At 45.5% G+C, this 21,732-nt stretch overlaps 2 protein-coding genes and 1 long non-coding RNA gene across 6 annotated transcripts; 1 reads left to right on the top strand and 2 right to left on the bottom strand.

The window, feature by feature from the left end:
* Window positions 1-928: 928 nt before the first annotated feature.
* On the top strand, window positions 929-16,003 carry LOC137588124 (neurotrypsin-like). Its single transcript, XM_068304962.1, has 14 exons — window positions 929-1,153; window positions 3,435-3,477; window positions 9,844-10,086; window positions 10,479-10,617; window positions 10,698-10,876; window positions 11,025-11,172; window positions 12,617-12,795; window positions 13,079-13,220; window positions 13,313-13,533; window positions 13,769-13,910; window positions 13,993-14,271; window positions 14,826-14,942; window positions 15,026-15,294; window positions 15,432-16,003. The coding sequence occupies exons 1-14, from the start codon at window positions 1,055-1,057 to the stop codon at window positions 16,001-16,003; spliced, it is 2,772 nt and encodes a 923-aa protein (XP_068161063.1). The 5' UTR covers window positions 929-1,054.
* LOC137588130 (E3 ubiquitin-protein ligase TRIM39-like) lies at window positions 1,925-11,104 on the bottom strand. 4 transcript variants are annotated; one of them, XM_068304980.1, is made up of 6 exons: window positions 10,996-11,104; window positions 9,428-9,537; window positions 7,155-7,233; window positions 2,742-6,264; window positions 2,273-2,583; window positions 1,925-2,152 (listed from the first exon to the last, which is right to left on the bottom strand). In XM_068304980.1, the coding sequence occupies exon 4, from the start codon at window positions 6,260-6,262 to the stop codon at window positions 4,712-4,714; it is 1,551 nt and encodes a 516-aa protein (XP_068161081.1). In that variant the 5' UTR covers window positions 6,263-6,264; window positions 7,155-7,233; window positions 9,428-9,537; window positions 10,996-11,104; the 3' UTR covers window positions 1,925-2,152; window positions 2,273-2,583; window positions 2,742-4,711. The 4 variants fall into 4 exon arrangements, with proteins under 4 accessions (XP_068161081.1, XP_068161084.1, XP_068161083.1 ...); XM_068304983.1 differs by lacking the exon at window positions 10,996-11,104 and having other exon boundaries at window positions 2,273-2,361; window positions 2,476-2,583; window positions 9,428-9,834; XM_068304982.1 differs by lacking the exon at window positions 10,996-11,104 and having other exon boundaries at window positions 2,742-3,264; window positions 3,606-6,264; window positions 9,428-9,834.
* Window positions 11,163-13,213, bottom strand: LOC137588133 (uncharacterized). The gene is made up of 3 exons (XR_011034024.1): window positions 13,010-13,213; window positions 12,648-12,778; window positions 11,163-11,295 (listed from the first exon to the last, which is right to left on the bottom strand). It is a non-coding gene; the product is annotated as an uncharacterized lncRNA (long non-coding RNA).
* Window positions 16,004-21,732: the final 5,729 nt, after the last annotated feature.

Genomic DNA, 21,732 nt, shown 5'->3' with positions numbered 1-21,732 from the left:
GCAGGTTGAACAAAGCTGATTATCAAACAATCTTAGACAACCTTACGTCTGGCTCACAGAGCATTGGGTTGGGTAAAATGAACATAGTTCCTTAAAAGAGATGAGGAAGTGCGCTGGAACAGGAGTCGGTTCACCTTAAAATATCACTGATAAAAACAAAAGCTTAAAAGAATTAAAATTAATTGGTCGATTAAAATTTGGAGGGGGAGAAGAAGAGTTAAGAAAATGAGGAAAATGTAGAGGGGAACGGCACTTCTATAAAAAGAAAAAGGAGCAAGAAAGAGCTGGATAAAATAATGGAATAAAATAATGGAATAAAATAATGGAATAAAATAACGGTTGATATTGTCCCCTATAAAAACACACACATATACAGGGGGGCACACACAAAAACACACACAACCAAACACAGAAACACACACACACACACACACACACACACACACACACACACACACACACACACACACACACACACACACACACACACACATTTTTATATTTCAAACATATCTTGGACTCCATCTTTATTCCTGATTCTATACATTCGGCTACTTCCTGTGGTTTTTTTATTTTCATCCTTTCATTCCTTTGTTACCTCAGGTGAAAACAAACCCATCGTGTGTGTGTGTGTGTGTGTGTGTGTGTGTGTGTGTGTGTGTGTGTAGGTTCATTCATAAGACGAGGGGGTCATTTACAAGTCAAATTTAACAATTCATCTTTTAATGATGAATCAGCTGACAGAGAGAGAGAGAGAGAGAGAGAGAGAGAGAGAGAGAGAGAGAGAGAGAGAGAGAGAGAGAGAGAGAGAGAGAGAGAGAGAGAGAGAGAGAGAGAGAGAGAGAGAGAGAGAGAGAGAGAGAGAGAGAGAGAGAGAGAGAGAGAGAGAGTTCTTGCAGCTCCACTCTATTTCACGTTGGATCGGATCTGGCTGTGTTTCCCCCCTCGTGGATCGCGCAGAGTGCCGCACCCTCTCTTTTGTGCGCGCAGCCCCCGTCCACCGCGCCGCCCGCACCGCGGACAGGTCGGACTCAGGGATGGGAGTGGAGGAGCGATGACAAGAACGCACCGGGCGGGAAGGATGGCTCTAACCAGCCGGGAAATGTTGCGCTTGATCGGAGCCGCCTGCCTCTGGATGCCGCTGTGCGCGGAGGTAGGTGTCCTACGCTGATGGTGATGATGATGATGATGATGATGATGATGATGATGATGATGATGATGATGGGGTTGATTTTGCAACGTGGCCTGAATTTGCTCTTGAGCCGCGCCCCCTGACGGTCACGCTCTGATGACCTGAGCCGCATTTTACACGGGAAACCTGATCATCCGATCACCGATGAGCGGATCGATAAGCCCGCGTGCACGGAAGCGTTTCAGCCTGGCTCGTGCCCGTGATTTATTCCCACGTCCACGGGCTCCGCGGCGCGACGCGCGTCTGGAGTCTGCCTTTCTGGGGGTAATTAACGGGGACGCGCACGGGGCTTAATTACACGGACATAATGTTGCCCCACGCACGCGCACTGGCGCACACGCGTGATCTCGATGGGGCCCTGGGGAGGGTTTGATTTAGGAGCCCCCACCTTCAGTGTAATCATGTTACCCGAACACACATTATTAATTTGGTGTGCGTGCGTGTGCGTGTGTGTGTGTGTGTGTGTGTGTGTGTGTGTGTGACCACGTGACGTGATTCTGTGTGTTTTTTAAATCTTAGTGACACATCTGAAAGCAAGCGATCATCTTCACTACATTTTAAACGGCTTCAGTTTAAATGCGACGCATGCAAAGATGTGAAAAAGATAATAAAAACAACAACAACAAGACTAAAAACACGCAAATGAAACAGAAAACCGTCATAACTACAATGTTAAATATTAAGATAAACGTACAGATGATTAAATGTTCCGCTTCCTTGCTTTTCTGGAGGTTTTTCACACTAATCTTTATTCTGAGTTCTTATTTTCATGCCATCTGCGCGGCCACTAAACATCCAATGAGTCCATTAATCATGATGCGTTCAGGTCCCCACCGTGTGCCGCATGCCAGTCATGTAGAAGTCATTAGCGGAGTGATGTTAGATTTAATGAGATCCAGGAATGCCACCAGCAGAACGCTGCAGAGGAGTCTTGTCTCATTGTGACTTCATTAAACGGACCTGAATACAGTAAAATAAATAATAAAAATTGGTTTGTCCATGTTTTGTCAGCAGAACAAACAAACAAAAAAAAAGGTGTCCACATGCAAACATGCAGGGAAAGGACAGTCTGTCTCTTACATGACTGTAGCTTCAGTTTCCAGCAGAAGCGACTGCATCATGTTTTTGCACAATCAGTTCCTTCATCCTGGAGCTTTTTACCCCCACACCTGTGACGACATGATGACAACCCCCCCTCCCAGATATCAGTGATTTACTATCTGGACAGTGAAGCTAAGTAGCTAAGCTACCGTTCTATACACAGCAGAAACCTCACCGCACACCTGGGCGTCCAAACACCTGCTTCCTGTTGAAGCCACGCCCCCCACCCCAAGCCTGTCTCTGATTGGGCCGATCGCAACAGAACATCCATCCATACCCCCACAATCAAACTATCAATGAATAAAGAAAAATAACATCAGACACAAGTTAGGACGTTAACTTTGTTCACGTTTTCGTCAAAGTTAAAATGGGCTGAATTACTGCATTGTGGGAAATGTAGTTTTTGTTAAAGCACACTTTTGAGCAATTTATTTTTAGACATTCTTACCTTTTATCCTCTCGGGGGCCAAAGTGATGTGGAGGGACACATTTGGCCCCCCCGGGGTCTTGAGTTTGACACATGTGAGTAAAATCATTAAAGCCTTCAAACACGTTGAGAGTGGAGACAATAAAAAACAATTATCATGTCTGAAAGTGATCAATCCTGAAAACGTTCCTCAACAATCTGCTTATAATCAATCAAGCGTCCGTCTGCAGCCGGTACACGTCAGCATCAATGATCAAATTTGTCATAAACTGCAGGGTTATCTTCCTCCCTCGCTTGTTTATCCGTCCGTTGCCATGGATGCAGCTGGAGCAGCATCACAACTGACTGGTTCCATCACCGAGTCGTGTGATCCACACATCCGGAGACGCAGGAATGCGTGTTCTCCGCCACAGGTCACCTGGCCCTCGCCTCGGCCTCTGGGCAGCGTGTGATTTGATTTGCATGTTCGCGTGGGTGGAGACAACCAGCTGACCTCTATGGGGGAGCTCCGCCCCCCACCCCCACCGCAGAGCAGAGGTGCAACCTGGGGGATACAGTTTCATGAATCTTTTTTTAATCAAGACTTTTCAATGAACCCCGCGATGAGCTGGCGTCTCATCCGGGGTGCACCCCACCACTTTTGTTTTGCTGCTCTCGGAAATTCTGTTTTTGTTTTGAATGCCGACCAATGAAAATCCTTCTCTGTGTCTGCAGGTGGTGTCTGAGGACAGCTACTTAAACGAGGTGCAGAGCTCAGGTAAACGACAGGAGCACCTCTCCATCCTTCCTCCTCCTCCTCTTCCTCCTCCCATCTGTTCTGTATTCTCTCCAGTTTTTCCCACATTCTCACTCACCCACTCTTTGTCTTTTTTCTACCCTCCTTACCCCTTCCTTTTGCCTCCACCCCTCCGCATGTGGCTGTCCTTGTTTCTCTGAGGGGAGTGGATGCCAAGATGGGGGGTTGGGTTCTGCTTTTAGAGGCACACACATTTCCAAACGCACCTCTCCTCCATCTGCACCAGCAACGACTCCAGGAAACCTGGAGGCTCCATGAAAATGATGAGAAGCTGGGGGGGGGGGGTCACGACAAGAGAAACACATGATGTGTGTCTGGTGCAGCGTTGGTCCTCTTTGTTGTTTCAAAACTAAAAAAGCTGTACATTTATTAGAATGTGTGTGTTTCTGCTCAACCCCCCCCCCACACACACACATACAGCAAACCGTGTCAAACACTCATTGTGGCTGGGAAATGGATTATGGGAACAAGGAGACTGAGCGTTCCCATGGCGATGGGAGGCGAGTGTGTCGTGTGTTTGTGTGTGTGAAGGCTGCAAATGTTGAGATGAATAAAATATCAGAGAGGAGAAAAATAAAAAAAATGATAATAACATTAATATTCATAATAATAATACTACTTATGAAAATAATAGTGTGCTTTTTATCCCGACAGAACGGTTTTAAATCATGTTTTTTATTTATTTTATTCAAACAGTGACAATGGCCATTTCAGGTCATTCAAATGTCATTACTACTCTAAATAATAATGTAATGTCATTACTACTCTAAGAAGGTTCTACTGACTATTCCAGACACAATTTCAGGACATAAAAACAACCCATAATAATAAAATCCTGTAGTACCGTAATGTAACGTTAACATCTCTACCTCTGAATGAATTTTCTCCTGGGGGGTGTAGAGGTTAAACCCAGCTTTAATCCACTGAGGTGTTCCACCACGCTGACGTCAATGACACGCTGATGTCACTTCCTGCTCATCAAAAGTCAGACACGCCCCTTTATGTTTGATTACTCGGTTATAATTACATGAAGTTTCTGAGTTAATCCACCAATAGTTAACATCATCTAGCAAAACATTCAGAGTTCAGCGTTAGCGTCACTTAATCCTTCCAGACAGAAACTTGACCCAAAAACATGGTTCCTATCAATCATTTAACTCTTTTGTGGTGAAAAACCTACAAACTATGTCTCCATTCAACGCCTTCTACTATTATCATAATTGTAGTCGGCAGGAGCTATAACCATTGGATCAAGGTTTGGATCGTATTGATGATGATAGAGATTCAAGTATGGATAGAGTTCTTCGGTGAACAAACACTTCGTAAAGGAGTAAATTAGAGTTGCGTTCTGGACATCATAGAAAGATATTTTGCCTTCATTATAATCCACAAACACGCCGACTGTCTCTACTCTTCCCCAGTGGATCAGCACATGTGGAAAAAAGGAAGTTTCAAACTTATCTTTTAGGAACAAGATGGCCCAGATTCCACTACCAGGCTTCCTATCGATTGGCCCTTTCCTCTGGATGGATGCCGTGGCCACGCCCAGACACCACTTGGTCTTTTTACCCACAAACACCGCAAAGTAGAACTTTCCTGATCTGAAGCCTGTGTCTCCTAGAACTGCCAATTGATCTGTAAATCTGTTTGGGTTCAGGATTTGGTTCCGCTGTCGAATGAAATTCATGCTGTAATGCACCTTTTTCCCATCACTAGACACGACGAGCAGACGGTGAGCTGTGTCAGGATCCAGCCTGATGTCTTTTTCATACAGCAGTGCTTGTTTCAGCCTCATATTGTTTGACGAGGCGGCGCCATCAGAAAACTGCTTCACTTCCATTCTTGTTTCTGTCAGCAGCTTTTGCATTTGAGACATTAATTTATTGAGGGATTCCTTCACACCGGCAATGTCCTCATTTTTGTCAAACCTGAATGTGGACAGGTCCATCATGGGGGGTAGAAGGGATTGGTGTGGGAAGCTCTGGATGAAAGAAAGCTGATCTTTAGTGTCTTTAAGCTTCTTCAGCTTTGTCGTGGTCGTCTGCAGCTCGTCGATCTCCTGCTCCACGCTATCTATCCACCTATCTGCGTGTTCTTCTGCTGCTTTCTGCTTCTCTTCCATCACCTCCACTTCCTTCTGGAACTTGACCATCGCTGCATTCAAGTCCAGAACGCTGCTTGATACTGCATTCTCTGCTTCTGTTCGACTTTGTTTGACCATCTCCTTCACAGCTTGTATCTTCTGCTGCCTCTCTTGGATCATCTTCTTTGCTGTGGCTTCTACTTCCTCCAGCAGAGGCCTCATCTGTAGGAATGCTTTCTGCACAGACGTGACATCATGGTTTACGTGGTGTGAGTTAGTGCAAACTTTGCACAGCAGGACCTTCTCATTTCTGCAGAACAAATCCAGCTGTCTGTTATGATCCTTGCAGATCGTGTCTTGAACCCTTCCGCTGCAGCTGGCCTCCTGTTGGTCTGAACCCCCGGTTTGAGCATCTTGCACTTGACGCAACATGACCACTAATGCAAGACCTGAAATTAAAGTGTTTACCTCGAGACACGGTCTAGTTTCAAACACCTTTTTGCAGGCAGGACACTGACAGATCGGGGTGTCATCCCAGTAGGACATGATGCAGATCTTGCAGAAGTTGTGTCCGCATGGGGTGGAAACCGGCTGAGTGAACAAATCCAGGCAGATGGGACAGACGAACTGGTCCTCGGATACGAGGCTGCTGCTGGAGGCCATTACTGAAAGCAAACGTTAAAATGTTATTTTATGTACTGTATTGTAAAGACCAAAAAATCTGACATCAATGAGAGCAAGATGGAAAACCATCATGCTCTGATATATGCTGGATTCACATGGTTAATAAATAACCCAGAGCAGAGTTCATTTTACCTCAAGAAAGTAGTGCAGAAACTCGCACGAGAAACTCACGCAAGTTCAAAACATAATGATTTTTCGGGTTCGAAATTTGAGTGGAGAAATGGAAAAAATGTGAATATTTCTGTTGGAAGGAAGTGCATTTAAAACTGATGACTGACTGATGATCGTGTCTCCCTGTCAAAAAATGTGCGTCAAAGACACAAGGAAGCACGCAAACGATAACCTTGCAAGAGTATTCATTTTCACTTGTGAGTCCATTGGTTCTTCGTTTCTTTGAGGAAAACTCTCCATCAGGACATTAAAATTTAAAAAGCTCTTGTAGGTTTCCTTGTATTCATATCCAAACTTTGCGTTGGCACCAACACTACCAAACACACTTCCTGTCTGCTACAGCGCCAAAGCTTTCGCTAAACTACCCGTGACTGTGTTTCATCTCCAGCTGTGAACGCTAGGAGGCGACAGGCAGGGCGAGCTGGTGGAAGTCTTCACAACAGGCCACAATTAATGGCTGGGATCAGGAAGAGGTTTTTGTGTGACAGTCCACATATCTCATTTGGATGTTAACCACCATTTATATGATCCTCAAAACACATTCAGAGAAATAAAATATCAACATTTCCATGACAACAGTGGAAAGCCTAATAATCATGAGACATTGACCACCAAATGGATTAGATTACTCCATCAGTGGAGAGAGCAGCAACAACAAAAGACTGGAAGAGGAGACAGATGAATGAAACACATCTCTTACTTTGTGATTCCGTGACAATCTGGTTCAGGAAAGACAAGTTGGTGCCTGCTGGAACCGGTCTGGAAAGGACTAGAAATGGCTGAAGAGAGGAAGGTTGTTTATCAGGAAGTAACTTTACTTTAACTTTCTTTTTGTCACGTTAGAGGGACAGGTTCCCTGCTGGGCTGGATATTAGTGAGGCGTGGTTGTGAGTGTGTTGACAAGAGATTTCTACCTTTGATCAGTTTCCATTTAAAAGCAAACCTCGGTTTCCGACCATAATTCGTGCTGGAAGGCTGTTTGAATACCGATTTGTTCAAATTCCAAATACATTTTTCCCCATTACAAATAACGTAAATGATCTTATCCGTTCCAAGACGCTACAAAACTACCTTTTTTCAACTTACTATCCATCCATTTTCTGCCGCTGTATCCGCGTACTATGTTAATTCATACTGTCATTTCTATATCAAATTGTATAGTAGTGAAACATATCAAAGAAATGTAAAATAAAAGCAAACATGAGAAAGAAACAAAGAAAAAAAAACATTGATGTAATCAGGTTAGCCTAAGGTACGAGTTACCGTCGTCTTTGGGACAGAAGTTTACGGTACCGTAACTCGTAGCACAGGCAATGGAACGCAAATGAAAAATTATTGAATACAGTAAACTAAAATAAAAATGACATTACAGTTAAAGCATAAGAATAATAAAGATAGAATTTTTACCTTTGTGGTGGTGAGCAGCTGTGTTAGGTCTGATCCTGTGACGCTCTTATTTTGGGACTTCCTGTTGTACCCGGAAGTCATTACATGTAAATATAATTCTCTTGTCTTATGGAGTGAGACATACGTGCCTGTGTTCAATGGAGTGTTCGGGTTAGTGTAGCGGGCTCCAGTTCAGTAAAGAGGAGAAAAACTTATTTCGTTCCGCTGATCATTCACCACGCAGATTACGGATGAGCAAGTCTGGTATCAGAACAAGTTGGCAGAGGGAGAGGAGGAGGAGGATGGATGTTACTGCGTCCAAATTTTGTTCGACTTCTAAGACAAAAAAATTCTGAATTTTCTGGTCGAATTCCAATTTGTTCATGTCTAAAGTGTTCGAAAACCAAGGTTTGCTTGGACATCACCAGTGTCTGAGCGTCTCTGCGTCTGAAAATGTTTTAATGTGTTACTGTCTCCAGCACCACACACAATGTCTGTGCATGTGTGTGTGTGTGTATTGTACTGCACAGATAACACCCGAGGACGGCAGCCTGAGTGTATTGAATGTTGAGATGAATGAAATATCAAAGGAGAAAAAAAAAAAAAAAAGATAAATACTACTACTACTACTACTACTAATAATAATAATAATGTACTTTTTACCTTGACAGAACGGTTTTAAATCATGTTTTTTTTTTTTTTTATTCAAAAAAACCGACAATCATCAGTTTGATCCGAGATTTTAAAGAAGAATCTTCCTCCAAACTGGATCCAGCGTCTGAGCGTCCCTGCATCTGAATGTAATTTAATGCGAGCTACTGTCTCCATCACCATGCAGAATGTGTGTGCGTGTATGCATGTGTGTGTGTGTGTGTGTATTTTAATGCACAGATAACACCCAAGGACGGCCAGGCCGAGTGTATTGAAGAGATAAGGCTGATGGTTGCAGAAGCACCTCCGCCATTAATCGTGATTTAAAGCCCCTACAGCTCCGGTGTGTGCACAGAAAGCTTGTTGCTCTGTTATAACATGAATTTCTTTTAATTTGTCAGGTCATGAAATCAAACACAAGTTAGGACATTCATTTTGTTCAAAATGTTTTTGTCAGAGTTAAAATGGGCCGAATTATTGCATTGTGGGAAATGTAGTTTTTGATCAAAGCACACTTTTGACCTATTTATTTTTAGACACTCTGACCTTTTATGCTCTTGCGGGCCACAATAAATGGAGGGCCACATTTGGCCCCCGGGCCTTGGGTTTGACACATGTGGCTCAGAACTAATGCATCATATTTAACAGTTAATCAACACTTGATGAAGGCCACAGGCATGTTTCAGATCCAAGTAATCCCTGTCTTTTATTTAAGCTTCGGATTATCCCCTGCCTGATCAAACCTCATGTATGGAGAATAACCACTCGACCTGCCCTGAATCGAGATGGAAAGCCAATTTTCAAACAGAGCTTCTCAAATGGAGCCAAATAATGAGTTGCGCCTTTCCAAATCCTCTGAGTGCACTTCCTTTTGATTAATATGTGACGTAAGCGTCTAATAGGCTCCAGGATGGGGCCCTCTGTGTATTTTCTGACCTCATTTTTCTCCACTTTGATGTCAGCGTTTCTCCCTCAGTCTGTCGGTAAGCTTCGCTTTTACATCCCTCCTTCTCAGAGAACCTTTCTGGAAGTGTCCAGTCACCGTCCTGTTAAGTAATGCCAATTTAAGGTTATGGTCCTCAGATCAGCGGGGGTAAATGCATTAAACCTGCTCCTGCTGGGGCGTTTGGCGATGTCAGCCTTTATGGTGGGATGAAATACAGACACGGGGATAATGTGAGTTAAATCAGAGCAACGCCGCTTGTCTTTCCTTTCACTTCCCTCAAACTTTCACCATTTCGCTCCCTCTTCTCCACTTTTGTCCCGTTTGACCCGCATCATCCTCCTTTCATCTAGAACGTCTCCGTCTCCCTCCTCCTCCTCACCCTTCCTCCCTCTTCTTTTGTGTGCAGTTCCTCTGTCCTGCTCCGAGGGATTCACAGAGTTGGGGTACTACAACGGAACCGTGTCTCAGACGGACTCTGGCGCCCCCTGTTTGAAGTGGACAGAGTTTCCGGACTATGTTATGCAGTACCCGGGGCGGGGGCTTGGCGACCACAGCTACTGCAGGAACCCGGACCGGGAGTCCAACCCCTGGTGCTTCTTCAGGCAGAACTCCGGAGCCATCGGCTGGGCCTACTGCGACTGCCACCAGGGTAAGAACGCAGGGCAGGGGCGTCAAACTCATGTTCACCGAGGGCCGCATCAGCACATCAAAGGCCCAGATGTAACTTATGAATGTAACTAAATGTAACTTAATGTTATCTAAGTTAGTTAGGTTATGAAATCAAACACAAGTTGGGTCAATAACTTTGTTCAAAACGTTTTTGTCAAAGTTAAAATGGGTTTAATTACTGCATTGTGGGAAATGTAGTTTTTGGTCAAAGCACACTTAGACCTACTGTATTTATTTTTAGACACTCACCCATCTGGGGTAAACTGGGCTTGGGCTGAATTTATTGATAATCTCTATTATTAATATTGATCAGTATTTCATTCTGCTTGCGTTGAGTGAATATTTATCATCCGAACCCTCTGGTGGTTGCAGGTGCGGCGCGTCTGGTCGGCAGCTCGTCTCGTGGCAGCGGGCGTGTCGAGGTCTACCTGAACGGCCAGTGGGGGGCGGTGTGTGACGCCCACTGGTCGGACAGAGACGCCAGTGTGATCTGCAGGCAGCTGGGTCTGGGGTGAGGAGGAACCCTGCTCGGGTCCTGGTTGGGCGTTGGTGTTTCACGCCGTCTCATCGCTGATGGTTCTCTTTCTACAGCGACATCGGCACGGCTCTGCAGCACTCGCAGTTCGACCCCGGCTCTGGTCTCTTCCACTATGAGCGGCTGGGTTGCCGTGGTGACGAAGACAGCCTGAGCAAGTGCCGGAGCAGGACGTTTGTCACCGGCGATTGTAGCCATGGAAACGAGGCGGCGGTGGTGTGCTTAGCTCCAGAAGGTCAGTGTGACTTGGAGTGTTTAAACCCCGCCTCTCTCCCACGGCCAGCTGGGATTGGCTCCCTCTGCAGGAGGCCGTGCTAAGGATGAGCATTTTACAGAATGTGAGTCGCGTCTCACCTCAGGCGTGTTTCTCCATCCCCTCACAGGCAGCGGTCCTCCGCTGCGATTGGTCGGAGGCGAGGAGGACTTCGAAGGTCGAGTGGAGGTGTTTCACGCGGGACGCTGGGGCTCCATCTGCGACGACCAATGGGACGACAGAGATGCCGAGGTGGTGTGCAGACAGCTGGGTTTCGGGTATGAACACATGGAATTTACGCAACTCTACGTGACTTTTCCCTGCATCCAGGTGTCTTCTGGGTAGAGCCGGCGCTCAGGATGAATAATTGTTCATGCTGAACCAGAGATTTGGAACCAAATCTGTTCATAATGATGGGGAGAGATAAAGAGGACGACATTCTGAATGAAAGGAAAGCACAGTCTTGCAGTTCTTTTGATAAATAAGAATTGAGTTCAATTCAATACCGAACCAAACACACGTCCATCATTTGGATCACAAAGACGCACGAGAGTTAAAATTCTTTTTCGATGGATTGTGTTTGATCAGCTGCAGACGTAAGAACATCCCAAACACAAACTCTTAGCGATGACGTTCTGGCTGCGGAGGGAAACATCTCCTTCCATGTTCAACAAAAGGTTGCATTTCATGTGCTGAAACACGGTGGGACATCTCACCATCTGTTTGTGCGTCTAAATAATAGATGGCTCTAAAAAGCGCCGCACGACTTCTCACACAGCTGCACTCAGGTGCGTCGACTCGTGAAGATGGAGCAGAAATAAGTTTCCCACCTGAGCGGCTTCTCAGAATGTGTGTCAAACATCTGTGTTTTTGTTCTCGTGCTTTTATTAGATTGTTGTGAACCAGTATCCAAATCTAAAAGATTCTACAGCACATGTGTCAAACTCAAGGCCCAGGGGCCAAAGGTGGCCCTCCACATCATTTAATGTGGCTCGCCAGAGCATCAAAGGTCAGTGTCTAAAAATAAATAGGTCAAAAGTGTGCTTTAACAAAAACTACATTTCCCACAATGCAGTAATTAATCCCATTTAACTGACTAAAACATTGTGAACAAAGTTAACGTCCTAACTTGTGTCTGATGTTATTTTTCTTTATTGATAGTTTGATCCTTGATTGATGGAGTTCTGTGGGTTTAATAACCTGATAAATTAAAAGGATTTATGTTAGAACAGAGAAACAAACAAACATGTTTTTTCTGTCTAACTGTAATGTTTGGAACTAGAATCAGTCAGAAATTCAGTTATTTAACATTAAGGAGTAGTTACATTTAGTTACATTACACTGAGTTACATTTAGTTACATTTATTAGTTACATTAAGGAGTAGTTACATTTAGTTACATTACACTGAGTTACATTTAGTTACATTTATTAGCTACATTAAGGAGTAGTTACATTTACATTACACTGAGTTACATTTAGTAGTTACATCTGGCCCTTTGAGGACAGCCGTCATGCTGATGTGGCCCTTGGTAAAAATGAGTTTGACACCATTGATCTACAGCATCTATTGATCATTTATCTGGATTATTTATGTCTTCATAGATTTCTAGGTTTCTTTCTGTTCTCTGACAGAGTCCACATTCCTGCCTCTGGATCCATCTCTGAATTAAAAAGTCATTAACACAAGACAAACCGTGTGTGTGTGTGTGTGTGTGTTGCAGCGGTGTGGCCAAGGCCTGGTCTTGGGCTCACTTTGGTCAGGGTTCCGGTCCGATCCTACTGGATGCTGTGAAGTGCACAGGAAATGAGCTGTTCCTGGATCAGTGTCCGCACAGCGAGTGGGAGCAGCACAACTGTGACCACATGGAGGACGCTGGAGTCTCCTGCAGCCCGTATACAGGTACACACACACACACACACACAAAACTGCTATTTATAGGCCCTTAACATCAATAAATCACGATGGTATGAAGCAGCAACTTCCTCTCTGGGACAAATGGGAGCAGGAATTATGGGATACGAAGAGTAACACATCTGCTGGCTCGGAGGAGCTCAAATTGATTTAAGATCAATTATTAATCTGAAATGCACTAAAGTTAATGTCTTAAACTCACGCTGTCATAAAGGATCTCCTTTGGAGCCTTAAATCGCGTTATAACATCCATCTTCTGGAACTGTTTCAGACGGGGTGGTGCGTCTGGTTGGGGGGGACAGTCCCTGGGAGGGTCGGGTCGAGGTGTTCCACAACGGAGACTGGGGGACGGTGTGTGACGACCAGTGGTCCCAGCAGCATGCGGAGGTGGTCTGCAGACAGCTGGGCTACAGGTGATGGATTTTATGATGCGATTCAGCATTCATTCCAAATGAATCATCAGTTTCGGCTTGTGGAAAAACTAACGACGTCATGTGACCTCCAGGGGTCACGCTGAGGTCGTCTCAGACGGGACGTTCGGCGAGGGCGTCGGCCTGATCCTCCTGGATGACGTTGGCTGCGAGGGATCCGAAACGTCCCTGCTGGACTGTCAGCACGGGATCTGGGGCCGGACCGACTGCTCCCACGGCGAGGACGTCGGCGTCCGTTGCCGGGGGCGACCCACAGAAGAATCCAACGACGTGCCCGTCATCGCTCCTTCCACAGGTAGATCGATCAATCGATCTGATTATCCGTTAATCTTTCTGAAAATGTTTTCACATGTCGACAGCGGGGAGAAGAAAGCGATGCTGATGTCTTATCTCTGCTGTCGACCCGTGAGTCGTCACGACGACAATGGAGGATGAATAAAGATGCAGATGACATTTATGTCAACTTAATGTCTGCTGGATTGTGTGATGGCATGAATATGAATGAGGCGGGGGTATTTTTTTCCTGTCAGGTCCCCTGGTGCGTCTGGTGGGTGGCAGTAACAGAAAGGAGGGACGAGTCGAGGTGTATCTCCATGGCGACTGGGGAAGTATTTGTGATTCGGGCTGGAACAACCTGAATGCAGCCGTCGTGTGCAGACAACTCGGACACAGGTTGATTTTTTTTTTTTTGTGCGCATGAACAGACAAAAAGTTGTAATTATCAAAAAAAAAATTAATTTCTCCTCTTCCTCAGCGGAGGTGCAGTCGCGTCCAGAGGGTTCGGTCCGGGAAAAGGTCCCATCCACCTGGACCAGGTGAGATGCACTGGGAAGGAGGAGTTCCTGGGGGAGTGTCCCTCCCTGGGGCAGAGCATCCAGGGCTGCACACGTCGGCAGGACGCGGGGGTGAGGTGCGACGTCTCCACACGGGAGTCGGCCTTACCGGCCAAACCCGAGGAGCTGAGCTGTGGGCTCAGGAAGCTGGTGACGGAGGAAGGCAAGAGGAAGAGTCAAGGGGAGGAGAACATGCTCAGGTGGGATGTACAGTTCAAATAAACACCAACACAGCCTCATAGCGACACTTTAAAAGGTGTGAATACTCGACACAAACAAAACACGATAATACAGTTCACAATAAAAGAATCATTTGGGGTTTATGATGTGGAATAATTAAATCCCTCATTAATGAGTACATTCAAATGCAAAAACATATCTTTAACACATCTGGAGTGTTGGAATATTTGACTAAATAGTAGAAGAATATATAATAGTTGTTGATTTGAGCAGTGAAGCTTTTCAGAAGTGAAAACAGACTCCGTAATGACTCCAGGCTATTTATTTTATGTCTTTGTTAATGTGCAAATGGAAGAATTCCTCTTTAATTTAAATACTTAAATCACACACACACACACACACACACACACACACACACACACACACACGTCTGCTTCTGTTGTGTTGCTGCTTATGCAGACGATACGTTTCTATGCCTGTTGGACGCCTTTACCTGCAGACGACTCCTGTTCAGTTAAAGCTGCTGCAGGACGTGCTTCCCGGGTTCTGACGGGGGTGTTTCATGTGTTGTCAGGACCATGTGGCCGTGGGAGGTGTCCGTCTGGCTCCAGTCTCAAGAGGAGGGGCCTCTCTGCAGCGGCACTCTGATCAGCCCCTGCTGGGCCCTGACGTCCGCGTCCTGTTTCGGCAGGTAAGGGCGCCCCCTGCAGGCTGGTGTGACCAGACCACCCTTCAATCACAAACGTAAACCCACCTCCCCCTCTCTCCCTACAGGTTTGGCGGTGACCTGTCCAGTTATGTGGTCCGTGTCGGGTCATCAGAGCAGACGCTCGTCCCAGAACGGGTGGTGGTTCACAGGAAGTTCAAGGGTCAGAGCGGAGGCCACGATCTGGCTTTGTTAAAGCTCCCCAGCACCAAGGGTCACTGCCTCACCTTTGACCCCAACACCAACGCGGCATGCCTTCCTTCTTCCGATACAGCATCAGGAGGGACTACACCGTCTTCCTGTGTTGTCATAGTAACTGCTGGCTGGAGCGGACCAGGTATGTTTTGTCTCCCCATAACTCACCAGTCTCAAAAAAAGGTTCAAACGTGTGTTGAGGTGTTGAACGCTCCTTGTGTGATTCCAACAGCTGATAATCAGCTGACTTTCGCTGACCACACCCACCTTCTCTCTTAGACTCAGTCCTTGCATCCTGGGTCCCTCTGATGTCATCGTGGCAATGCAAGAAGCGCTACGGCGACAGCTTCTCCACCCATGGTACCCTGTGCGCTGGCAGTCCCCCAGACACCAGCCTTCTCCGTGGCGACAGTTGTCAAGGCAACTCCGGTGGCGGGCTGGTGTGTCAGGGGGAGACAAATCAATGGTTCCTCGCCGGCGTTGTTGCCGGGGGTCACGGCTGCGGCGACCCGTCCTCGCCCTCGCTGTACACCCGGGTCGCTCGCTTCAGGAGCTGGATCGACGAGGTCATCGACGCGCGGGCGGAGGAGGCGCACACACACACGGAGACGCGAGGAGACGTGACACATGTTGACAAAGAACCTGAGGAGAACACGCACGGAGAGAGTCAAGAGAAACACCTCCACGCACACGGCAAGCTCAAACACACACGTGACCAGCAGCACGTCAACGAAATCAACGAAGTCAAAGAAACACACACACACACTCATCATTCACACAACAATCAGCATATTAACACACACGCTTACCGCGAGAGGAATAGCAACACAAACACACAAGCTCTGGTCTAGTAGAGGCCGTGCCATTGGCTGACCATCTGTGCCATGTGACCGCCCACGGGAGATGTGGGGTAACTTAACTGAGTGTTCATTTTTAATCTGAACCTGGTGTTGTGAATCTTGAGTGTGTTTGTGCAGCAGTGTGAGCAGAGTGTGTGTGGGTGCTTCACAGCCCTGTTACGTGACGACGACGGCCGATGGGTCGCCGTTTAGGTTAGCTCGGGCCCGGCATGCAGATCAGGGCCTGAAGAAAACAAAAAAACCCAGCATGGCATGTGTTGTACGGACGATAGTGTTAGATTAACAGTGTTCAGGGGATATTTCTGAGAAGTTAGTTAGCATCTGTCTGCTAACAGGTTAGCACGCTAACCCGCAAATAAAATATCTCCATCAAGGTTGCCCCAGGAATAGCAATACAACAATCTGTTAACTCTACCAGGTTTAAAATGATTAGGGTTGGAAATCTTTGCTCTTGGCTTAGTAGAAACAGAACTTATTCTTAGAATTATATAAACCTTATTATTATTAATGACTCATTAATATTTATAACAGCAGTTCAGACTAATAGGCAGATATAAACCAGAGGGATTTTTCTCGCAGTATTTAAACATTTTGTGGCTCACATCTGAATATAAATCAATAATTTAACTGTTAATGAAGTTATTTTTCCAATATCTTACCAATCAATGTCTGCACTTAAGTTTAAAGGCTGCAGAAATCACACCAGACCCAGTAAAGTCTCTCTTTGTCCTCCTGGTCTTCTCAGAGGTATCCCTTGCTTTCCAGGAAGCTTTTGGTTTTCCATCAATTTAAATGAAAATCAAATAGCAGGCTCTCAAAGCAAGAAGAATCCATCATCATAAATGTGAAATCAGCATTAATCTTTTGTCGGCGTCACGTTCTTTTCCGATCAATTGTACCGCATTAGCCAGCAAAAACCTGATGGAGACAGTCTGGTGGACGTGATGCTGGCCTTGATGGAGTCTTTCCATCCCGTAGGGAAAGATGGAAACAGACGCCACCTGGAAAGAGGGGTAAAACGGAAGCCTTAGAACTCACTGAGTCAGCAGGAATATGATGTGTACAGGATTTGTCGTATTTGTGAACTAAAACTTGCAAAAAAGCATCCAGGACAAATATCTCCTTTGAAGCCATTGGAAGCTGTGAAGCTGTAAATTACTTTTTTCTACTGATTCTAGCAGATGGCTCTAGATGGATGGATAGATAGATGATAGATAAATGCATAAATAGATAGATAGCTAGTACTCCTGGGAGAATTGTGTGTGTGTTGTGTTCTGTTCTGCTGTACTCGGACCAGGTCTGTAATCCAACCACAAGGGGGCGACATCACCCTGTTCCCTTCAGGGTCACCATCTATGGCCCTGATGGTTCTTTTTTATACCGTTGCCATAAGTGTGCGGACTTGTGTTTTGACGTACTGTGAACCCATTGTGTCGTGAAACATCTTGTGACCTGTTATTTCTCCAACAAGGACAATTCCTGTGGTCCTAATCCTGTACATAACCCTAATCCTGATCCAGACCCCGACCCCGACCAAGCGCCGTCCTTCCTGGTAGTTGATGTGTGATCATGTAGATCCTGTAGGTTAATGTGTGTCCGCGGCAGAACGATGGGGGGGGGGGGGGGCAGTGCTGTGTCAAAGGGTTCCTCCACCTGTGTGGAACCCATCAGCTGTTCCTCAGTGTAATGTGCTGAGTCAAGGTTGAGTATTAAAACATGTACCTGTCAGTGCTTTGTGGACTCTTCTTTGTTTCATCATCATCATCATCATCTTTCTTTCCCTTCTATCTTCAATCTGTGGCCTGAGGAGACACGGATCACAACAAAGCTTCTTCTTCTGTGGTCTTTGCATGTGTAACTGACCCTGACTGGCCGGTTACATTTATAATGACGGTGAAACTCTATGACTGTAGATGGCCGAAGCATTGGAGGAGACGTGGAGCAGATCCGTTGTGTTTTTATTTTTCTGAAACACAAAAGGTGGGGCACGTCATGTGAGAGCTGGGGTAACGCCGGCATGCCCCTCTCTCCAGACCTCCAGCACCAGGATGCCATAACAACAAAATAATGACATTTAACACAACTAAAATTAACAGTAGGTCAAATCAAAAGAATAAAAATAAATAAATACAAACATGTAAAACACTTAACATCATTTTTATTTTTACAGCTTTTCTTTTTCTGTTTAAACAGTTAAACATACCTGAAACACAAAAGGTGGGGCAGGTCATGTGAGAGCTGGGGTAACGCTGGCATGTCTGCAACACGCAATGAGCGGTTAGCGCCTACTAATTAACATAAACTACGTCGCGAATACATAAATAAATAATATTTAAACATAGCGAGTGTGAAAGTGAGCGACTATGTACCACAAAATCACATCCACTGGCAGAAAACGATGAAAATGAAGAATATATTAACAAAAAGTTTCCGCAGCATTGGACGAGTGCGACTCACCCCTCTCTCCAGACCTCCAGCATGAGGATGCCTGGGCGTGTGCACCCCCAATAATTGCCCCACCGAAACACAACCACAACATGGAACCAAAAACAACGTAAATGTAAAATTTGGGGAAGTTCATTAAAAATAAATAAATAAATAATAAATATATATATTTTTATTTTTTTATTTATAACACTGTTACATATGGAATTTGCATAGAACAGGATGACGGTGTCTCACATCGAAAGACCTGTTTGTTAAATATAGAACTAACTTCAAATTCAAACAGGAAATTAAGAATTCATTACAATCAAATAAATAATGACAAATAATAATGACAAATGATAAATTTAAAAAAATAAAATAATAATAAATAAAATTAATCTGCTAATCTGGTTCTGCTTCTCTTTGGTTAAATTTGGATGGTTCCCCTCTGAAGAACAGGGATGAGATGAAACCCATTTTTATTGAGATTCACGATGAAGATAACCAAGTTAGCTTTTGGTAAAGGGCTAAGATAGTACTTTTTCTATTTTTGAAAATATTTTCTTGTTTACGGCACTTATTAAATATCAAAATTGCATTCAGTTTCCTTTATTTGTGTGGACCCGTTGCTACAGACGCCCAGGATGGACAAACAAAACTCTTTTATTATTATTTTTTTTACAGAACCTGCAGGAGAGTGATAATCAGTTAGTCGCAATCTTCAACTACACCACTAGATGTCACTAAATCCTCCAACATTGTTCTTTCAACTTCAATGCTTCTATTGTTATTGTGAGTCAGACACCTAAAGGGTTAAGCTTTGTCTGAAACTGGATTTTCAGCATAGTGGCGTGGGGGGTGGCCTGACTGCCACAGGGGAGGAAGACGGTTTAAAATGGAGCACCAAAGGAACGTCTGGGTCGCTCTGTTTCCAGGTTGCAGAGTTTGTGCGTGTGTGTGTGTGTGTGTGTGTGTGTGTGTGTGTGTGTGTGTGTGTGTGTCACAAGGGTACTGCAGTAAAAACCGGCATCACAATCAGAGAGTCGTCTGATCATTTTAGAGGAATGCAAGAGACGAGCGCCAATGAATATGCTGCCAAGCATGACGAGGACGTCTGCCACATCTGCACCTGGGGCAAACTGAAGGCGGCAAAGTTCTGCCTCCAGTGTCAGACGTGTTTTTGTGAAATTCACCTGGAGCCTCACCACAGAGTTGTGTAACTGAAAGGACACACTCAGCTCGACCCCGAGGTCAAGCAGAACGACAGGATGTGCGACAGGAGCAATCGTCTTCTTGACATGTTTTGCAAAACTGACAAAGAGAGCTCTGCATCGGACTACGAGACCTACTGAAGGTCAAGTATGATGAGGTCAGGTCTGAGCTTTGGGGACAGGGCTCGAAGTGCAACAGATGCTCCAGGAGAAGCCGAAGAAGGTCAAGGAGGTAAAATATAAGGTGGAGGTCGGCAGTAGGGACACCAAGAAGGACATATCAGACAGAATGCATCTTTTTACTAGACTTGCCTCGATTGAAAACACACACACAGACACTTCGGTTTATTAAGAAGACGATGGGGAGGCGACTGAGGGCTTCATTAAAGCTCTCCAGCAACAAATCAGTGCCCTCAGCGCTGCAGCAGCCCCCGCACACCCACTACCTCCATGTCCTCCCTCACAAACCCTCTACAAATGAACGATCTGTAAGCCTCCAGCCTTAAAGGCGGCCACGACGAGCAGAGCATTAGAACACAAACTTGAAGAGACTGTGACGGCAGAACTTTGTGACTTTGAAGAAAAGTTCAGAGAAAGGGAGAAATTCCCAGAAGCTGAAGTGGATTCAACGACAGGAAGGAGGTGGGGGAAGGCAAGTGGCAAAAGAGACCCCAAAAGATTTGGTTTTTGGGGTTCATCAGTGGTGGAAAAGGAAGGGCAGGAATCAGGAAGATTTTACTCTTTCTGAAACCAGGGGCGTCGCCCCCTGCTGGCCATTTGACAGAAGAAAGCTGTACGTTTAAACTTGAATGGAAACACTTTCCTGACAAATCAAGAGTCTGCACACAATAAAAATCACAAATCTTCCAGTTAAATTAACAATATTTAGTTTGTAAATCAGCAGAACCCCTCAGGCCCTTACCTGTGTACAGGTCGGATAAGGTTTATATTTCTGGCATCTGTCATGAGCGGAGCCACGCCCGACTGTAGCTTTGTATTGAATAAAAACACTGCGCTAAAGAAATAAGAAACGTTAAAATTATGCAAATGAAAAAGGAAAGTTGCTTTAAAAAAAAAACAACATACAGGAAGGTCACAGGCCGGTGCGTCCCGCCGTGATCGAGGGCCACGACCACGGGCCGACATTCCCACTGTTCCTGCACCACCTGGTGAAGGTTACCCTCCTGACAGATGAAAAGTCTCAGACGAAAAAGAGGGAACTGGTCTTTTAAGACCTCAACAAAGTCACAGGTAATTGAGATTCTGGGTCAGCTCTCCCCCCCGGTTCCTTCGACACAAAGAGTCGTAGGTCGGAGAGGACTAACAAGACGGGAGGTCCCTCCATCTTTATGCCTTTGAGAAAGAGTGTCAAACTTAACTAACTCCTGAGCGCCCCTCATTAATCACAGAGAGCCGAGGAACCGGAGGGAGCTGTCCCACATCCAGACCCCAGGTCTTAAAATAATTGGGACCATCATAAATAACGCCACACAACCTCTCTACCGCTGAAACACCAGCGCTGGAAGGCCACACAAAGGCCGACGGCATCACGTAGGGTTTAATCTGATGTTCTGTGACGTGCTTCGTGTTCACAGGTCCAGGTTTTGATCCGAACCGGCTTTACAACATCCGCCCTCTTCACGCTAAAATGTCAGCTTTCCAGAAGAATTGGATCAGGACCTGCATCAGGAGATATTCAGCATGACTAATCAATGTTGCTGCGTTACACAATCAGGAGATGTGAGGTGAATATTTCCATGAGCTCCAAATTTGGTGCTTTCAAGTCGAGACGGATGAAACGGCATAAATCCAGGCTGGAAATGTCAAGAAATACGCTGACCAAAAAAGGGGAGCTTGCAGGTGCGAGGGAAACAATCGTTTCAGAAACCATGGTGTCAAACCGCAGCCGGGGTAAACACCTCGCTGTTATGGCAGCTTGCTTGGTCTGAGTGAAGATGGATGGCGTTTTCAGGGAATGGGTACCTCTCTCTAGTTGGAGGGGGGTACAAAAATGTTCCGGCACGACGACAAAAAGCTAAAAGGGAACGCGATGGGAGAATAAAGGAGTCTGGGGAGACAAAC

The sequence above is a fragment of the Antennarius striatus genome, chromosome 21, assembly GCF_040054535.1.
Source record: "Antennarius striatus isolate MH-2024 chromosome 21, ASM4005453v1, whole genome shotgun sequence".
Lineage (NCBI taxonomy): Eukaryota > Metazoa > Chordata > Actinopteri > Lophiiformes > Antennariidae > Antennarius > Antennarius striatus.
This window is presented reverse-complemented; position numbering and strand designations above follow the sequence as displayed.

Coding starts and splice junctions, on each gene's coding strand:
- LOC137588130 (XM_068304980.1), bottom strand. CDS start 6,262: ATGGCCTCCAGCAGCAGCCTCGTATCCGAGGACCAGTTCGTCTGTCCC.
- LOC137588124 (XM_068304962.1), top strand. CDS start 1,055: ATGACAAGAACGCACCGGGCGGGAAGGATGGCTCTAACCAGCCGGGAA. Junction 3,478..9,843: donor AAACGAGGTGCAGAGCTCAG/GTAAACGACAGG, acceptor TTTTGTGTGCAG/TTCCTCTGTCCTGCTCCGAG. Junction 12,796..13,078: donor CTCCTGCAGCCCGTATACAG/GTACACACACAC, acceptor GAACTGTTTCAG/ACGGGGTGGTGCGTCTGGTT.